A 6,210-nucleotide genomic window follows, 5' to 3' on the forward strand; every position below is an offset into this window, starting at 1 on the left:
TAAAAATTTAAATCTAAGTTTTACTCTCAGGTTTTTGATATTTTGTTGTATTGCAAAATCTTGACATATAGCTGAAAATTTGTTCCGTCTCTTCGCCAGTTGAACGACCAGTACCGTCAATCCACTTCCCATCCCATATGAACTGAAGAGTAATTATTCATAAGATGCAAAATTACATTTCAATTTGAATGTGTTGAAAGAATTTCCAAAGTAAAAAAAAAACAAATCAATCACCAAAAGTTAACAACTATTAAAATATATAATACCTGACAATCTATACCATGACCTTTTGCATGCATAACAGACAAAGCCCCAGTAAATTTGTTTGCAGTTTCCGCATCGACACGCTTGATCAACTTGCTAAGTTTGCACATGATGTCCGCGTACACAAATTTCATGTTTCTCGTTGAAAGGTGTTCCCTGATGAGGTACAATGGGTAACCGTAAATCTCTCCTCGATGCATATTAAGAGCCCTTTGCCCAAGTTGATGACGACAAGACATAACTTCCAATCCAGTAACATCCAATGATTTTTTGGTACTCGCTTTGTTTCGGGCAGCATTCCATTTTCCACCACAAATAAAATCGGCTTCTCCCTGAGTAAAAAATAATTAAAATGTAAGGCATTTAAAGAAACAAGGTTAAAATCAGGTTACGTAAAAACAATTTGACAAAAGCAATATGCAATTAAAATCAGGTAGGGAACTTATTTTGCCGAGAACTTATTTGTCAAAGTGGTATAAATCCTGAGAATTTTCTATTTTCTATTTTGACATTCATTTGGCTGGCGAGAACAAATTTTGGCAAATGTTGTCTAAATTTGTAAAATAAACAGAAATCGGTCTTAGAATAGTATCCTTAATATCCAAACCTTTCCTTGTACGTCTAAAAAGGGTGAGGTTAAAAACCATTAAAAAATTTTAATTTGTCGAATCGTTGTTCTTTAAAAAATACGTTTTTAGTTTTATAGATTAAAAAAAGTTTCGATAATGGCCATTATTGAAATAAAGTTAATTAATGTTCATTCAAACCTCCCTGAACTCCGATAGCGATAGAGTTTACAATTTCCATCGACATGACAAGAGTGTTGGACGTGAGTGCAAGATGGACACTCTATCCACTTCTTTTTCTGAAGTATGTGTATTTTATGTTGACAAAAGCACCATTCCTTGAATGCCATAGAGAAAATAGCTGGAGTAATTTTCCCTATTTTCTATAGAGAAAAAAACAACAAATTAATTGACATTCTATTTTAAGGATGAAATATCAACTTTCATTTTCATACAGCCAACAATGTCGCTAAAATTATGTAGATTCAATTTTATCCAAATTATCAAATTAAAAAAAAGAAGTGAAATACCCTTCCATGTAGGTTCGTCATCGTATTCAGTACTTCTAGAAAAGCAGCTTCCGATGTTCCAGGCGCATTTTTCCGGAGTGTGTCCCAAAATTGAAGTGTTTCTACATGAAAGAGGTAGCTGGATTTGGTCGGTGCACTTGGCCAAAATCCAGACCCAACCACATTTTCCAAGGTAAAAGGGTTTGAGGTTGAATCACAATCTTTACATCTCAACGAATATAGGTGAAGATAATACTTGCCTAAAATATATGTTATGTTACAAGATTTTTGTATTTTTCAAAATATTTTTATTACAGTGCATATCATTGTTTTATCACAAAATAAACAATTCAGCGTCATGATGGTAAATAATAGAATGGAAATGGATGCTCATAGCTTTATCCTTCACTAAAACACTTTACCTGCTATAGTAACAACAGCAACACAATCACCAGGAATTCTCTCAACATTATAGCTATCGCATGATTGACAATTAATGGGCATCAGTGGTATCGTTGGATCTGTTATAAAAAATACATGATTGTTGGAATATTGATCTGAGACAAACTTCCGAGAGGTACCTAAGCAAAAGGATCCTTTTTTTGGATCTACAAAATCCCACTAAAAGGTACAAATCACAAAATCCAAGAATCCTCTTAAGGATTGTAAAATAAGATAAAGTCTCATTTCGTGAGCCTGAAAAGTCTAACATTCAAATAACAATATTCCCAATCAAGGTAATAGAATTCATGAAAATTCGATTTTCCTTGATTTCAGTCTCTCTTAGGGTCCGTTTTTATTTTTGTCCCTCCAAGGTCTCCTCTTTTCAAACTATTTCAGACTATTATTTAAGAAGCGAAAAAATTCTAATTGATATTAAAATAAAATTCATTTGTAGTTACATTAACTTTGAAATCTGAGACTTTTATCAAATAGTATTGAATTAGAATCCCTACACTTGTCAATAATGACACTTTCTTTATCGACTGTTTCAGATGGGGATAGCGTTCTTTTGAAACCATGTTTAACATAAACATAATTACATGTCGAAACTGTTGTTAAGGATCACCGCTGACAATATGTCTTCCCTGTGTTCTTCCCATTTCTCCTCTACTGCATTCCTTCTTTGGCTCCAGCTTTTGTTCTTGCGCTTTTTCTTCTTTTTGTGCTTTAAGAGAAGCTCGAGATTAAGTATAATCTCGGGGCTAATCTCAGTTGGTTCTAAATAGAAAAATAAGATTCTCATAAAGTTTAGTATATACAGCCCTGGATTCTTTTTATGAAACAATTTTCGGATTTAAAAACTCCAATGTAAATTTTGATATTCATCAAAAACAGAAAATTAAAATATGATGGTACCTTCATCTGGTGATGATACAGATTCTACGTCGTTCCAAGGTGTGAAGCTCTCTGTCACGTTTTCACTGGTGGAAGCTGAAATATTATACAGAATTTATTACACAAACTAACATTTTTGTCTCTTTGGATTTGATTTCAAAGAAGCTCTCGTCTTAATTATCCTTGTGTCAAATATACAGTGGTCTAAATAAACAAAATAACATCGAAATCATAATTCATTTAATTCATAATTCAATTGACAAATATCAAAAATAAAAATAAATTTAAACTAAGACATAGATAACTTTCAAGATTTCATCATCGACAAAACATCATAATTAAATAGTTGAAGCTTTACCCTTCTTTGATTGCTTCCAGCGTATGGGAAAGTTCTGTTTCCTAGAACGTCTGTTTTGAAGCAAATCCTTCTGTTTCTATTACGCTTTGATTCTTTTTTGGGCTTCTTAGACAATGTTTGAAGTCTTTCTAGCGCTTCATCTTGTTTGGATTTTTTCTTCGAAAGCGCTTTAAGGGTTTCCAATGCAATGATTTTCTTTTCCTGCTTTGAATGTATCCCTAAGTGCAAAGATACACGTTTTTCTTTTTTAAGAAACTAGTTTTACCAAGCAGCCTCAATGTTTCTTAAGAAATCGGCCTTTTGAGCCTTAAATGTTTCTTACATGTTTCTAAACTTTTTGACATAATCAGCCTATTTTTCATGCAAAGATTGGAAGGTTCTAAAAAAACCGAGTTAAAAAATGTTATTTTCTCATTCTCAGCCTCAGCATGTTTCTTAGATGTTTCTTAGTTTTTAGGCATTCTGAGTCTCATGTTTCTTAAAAGTGTGTTTCTTAAAAAAAAAACGTGTACAATTTCTAATTTCATCTTTACTTTCATCAATATCACATGAGAAGAAATTTCTGTCTCCTCTTAATTTATATTTGAAATTTTATGCGTTTTTTGAAAGCGGCAAAAGAAAGAATAAAAGGAAAAATCAAAAACAAATACAAACCATTTTCTTGATTTGTTGATGCCATTATTCATTCTTTTGTTTATCTATCAATAATCACCAAGATAACTCAAAAACTAATAGTATGTATCTAAAAAGATCATCAACATAAAATATTTGAAAAAAATATTTTGGAAGATAAATCAAAGTTAAAGAGAGCAGCCTGAACACAGTGTATGCTGAACAGCAAGCACAAATTTATTAAATATTGTACATTCCAAATAACTAAACAAAATATTTTCACTAGAAGCAGCAAGATGCAAAAGGCATTTGTTTTCCCACTATAACAATCAGTTTCAGGAATTTCGGAACTCAACTTGAGTTGTTTGAGAAGTTGACTTTATCAATTTGAGTTTTAAATGAAGCAGTTGTAGCAATACTGACATCAAATAAACGGAACATGATAAATAATTAAATAATTTTTTGTAGAATTGTTTTTCTAATTTTTCACAAGATGACAGACCTACAAAATACAGTTAAAAACAAATGATAAATTACTAATATCATTCCTAACTTTCACATAACATATCTTAAAACAACAATAACAATGTGATTCTTTGGAAGATATTGTTGCTCCTTATTTTTTTTAAATGCAGCTTGTAGTTATTTTAAATGATACATTTCACAAGATTATCAAAAGAGAGATCACTAAAAATAAAAGTTAATTATAGACTGAGCTTCAAAAAAGAGACAAATCAATTTGAACTTGATAGAGAAGGGATGGGAAAATACTATAAAAGAAACATAAAACCTAGATTCGTTGGGCAAACATTAGAAAATAGTAATGGAATAATAAAGGGGGTGCAAATAAAGTCTTGAAAATGAAATGACTGAGATTAGTGTCTTGTGCTAAAAGAACATAGTGTCACCTTTTGTTTTTGATGATAGGGATATTTATTTTTGTATAAGTTGTATGCTAATGATATATTTTCCAGTGTCACACTACCCTAAATATAAACTATGATGGAGATATAAGGTTCTATATACATGCGGGACTATACACGCCCTTTTCCTAGTTTTTAAATTTAGAAGGTAACTTTCGTGTTCTCGTAGATCGTCTCAAAGCAATTTGATCGTCAGTGTTTGTTTCAGTGACGGTCGGTAGCACGACAGTGTCTTGAATAATAACAGGCTCAAACGGTAATGCGTGATCAGCTTCTTCGTTTTGCCGATCTGCGGGTATTACAGTCCTTGATGTAACAGTAACAGTTTCTGGTTCTTCGTTTATCACGTTCCGAGTTTGTTCAGTAACAGGACGAAGAAAGCGACGATTTCTGAGGGTCGTTCGTCTACTACTGTCGACCAGTACACGATATTGATCATGAGGGAGCCTTTCAGAAATGATGCCTGTGCGATCCCATCGAAGAGGATGTTGACCATTTTGATTCTGGATGGCAACGGGGCTCCCCACATCTAAAGGTGTGTGCGGGGACAGATCTCCTGGTGGTTTCAATGCTTGGGCACGGCGTTTTGCAAAGGCTTCTTCGCGTGCGTCTGCTAATTCCGACCAAATTTTCCGTGGCGGAACAGGTTTTGGTAGGTGGTCGTTAAGTGGTCTGCCAAAAAGGAGCTCTGCAGGGGATGCACCGATATCGGGTGATGGCGTGTTCCTGTGGAGAAGTAGAGCCTTGGCAACGGCATCAGTGTCCAGCGATCTAGTGCTGCTGACATTGGTGGTGAGGATACGCTTAATGGTCTTAACGGCTGCTTCAGCTCTCCCGTTGCTTTGGGGGTAATAGGCGGATGAAAGACGATGGGTTACGCTCCAGTCTTTAAGAAAAGTGGCGTATTCGGTAGAATTGAATGGTGGGCCCCCGTCCGATGAAATCTCCTCAGGTACACCAAACGTCTCAAAGTATCGACGCAAGGTGTTGCGTATGGCGGTGGCGTTGGATTGTTTAGCGTCCGCGACTTCAGTCCAGCCAGAAAAACGGTCTGCGTAAATGATGAAGTTGTGTCCAACCATGTGAAGGAGGTCGGTTACTGTTTGTTGGAATGGATATTCGGGGTCTTCGCTTTGTTGTAGTGGTGCTTTTGGTTGGGAGGGTGCTGTTTGGTTGCAGCGTTGGCAGTTCAAACGGGTGCTGTTGATGTCTGCATTCATGTGTGGCCAAAAGAATCGTTGGCGGGCATTGGACTTCATCATTGATACACCTTGATGACCGAGGTGCAGTTCGTGTAGGATGTTTCGTCTTAGAGATTTTGGAATCAATGGCTTGTTTGCAATAAACACTATGTTCTGTAAGGTATAGAGTTCTTTACGGAGCGGCCAGAAGTCGTATAAGGCTTTTGGAGTTGCGGTTTTATCATCGGGGAAGCCTTCTTTGATAAGCGAGACTAACTGATTATACTGTTCATCTTTGCTCGCATGGTTGATAATGGTATCAAAGTTGATTGATGACACGATAGTGTCGTCTGGGGATGTAGTCGGGAGTGGCTCTTCGATTGAGCCTACTTTTGAGCTGACAACAGGTGGGATTCTTGATGCTGTATTCGGTCCGATGTTTTTCACACCTGGGATCGC

At 35.4% G+C, this 6,210-nt stretch overlaps 1 protein-coding gene and 1 long non-coding RNA gene across 2 annotated transcripts; both read right to left on the reverse strand.

Annotated features, from left to right (window-relative positions):
- On the reverse strand, positions 1 to 1,196 carry LOC136811885 (uncharacterized). The gene is made up of 4 exons (XM_067068508.1): positions 1,063 to 1,196; positions 872 to 885; positions 267 to 596; positions 1 to 142 (listed from the first exon to the last, which is right to left on the reverse strand). Exons 1-4 carry the CDS (start codon positions 1,178 to 1,180, stop codon positions 14 to 16), a joined length of 591 nt encoding a protein of 196 aa, XP_066924609.1. The 5' UTR covers positions 1,181 to 1,196; the 3' UTR covers positions 1 to 13.
- Positions 1,197 to 1,497: 301 nt separating this feature from the next.
- LOC136811907 (uncharacterized) lies at positions 1,498 to 2,315 on the reverse strand. The gene is made up of 3 exons (XR_010847293.1): positions 2,296 to 2,315; positions 1,762 to 1,860; positions 1,498 to 1,599 (listed from the first exon to the last, which is right to left on the reverse strand). It is a non-coding gene; the product is annotated as an uncharacterized lncRNA (long non-coding RNA).
- Positions 2,316 to 6,210: the final 3,895 nt, after the last annotated feature.

The sequence above is a fragment of the Clytia hemisphaerica genome, unplaced genomic scaffold (genome assembly GCF_902728285.1).
Source record: "Clytia hemisphaerica strain Z4C2 unplaced genomic scaffold, Clytia hemisphaerica genome assembly, whole genome shotgun sequence".
NCBI classification, from domain to species: domain Eukaryota; kingdom Metazoa; phylum Cnidaria; class Hydrozoa; order Leptothecata; family Clytiidae; genus Clytia; species Clytia hemisphaerica.

What these genes read in the sequence shown, in the direction of transcription:
- LOC136811885 (XM_067068508.1), bottom strand. Translation starts at nt 1,180, where the DNA reads ATGGCATTCAAGGAATGGTGCTTTTGTCAACATAAAATACACATACTT. An exon ending in GTCATGGTATAGATTGTCAG is followed by an intron (nt 143 to 266) that starts GTATTATATATT and finishes ATTACTCTTCAG; the next exon opens with TTCATATGGGATGGGAAGTG.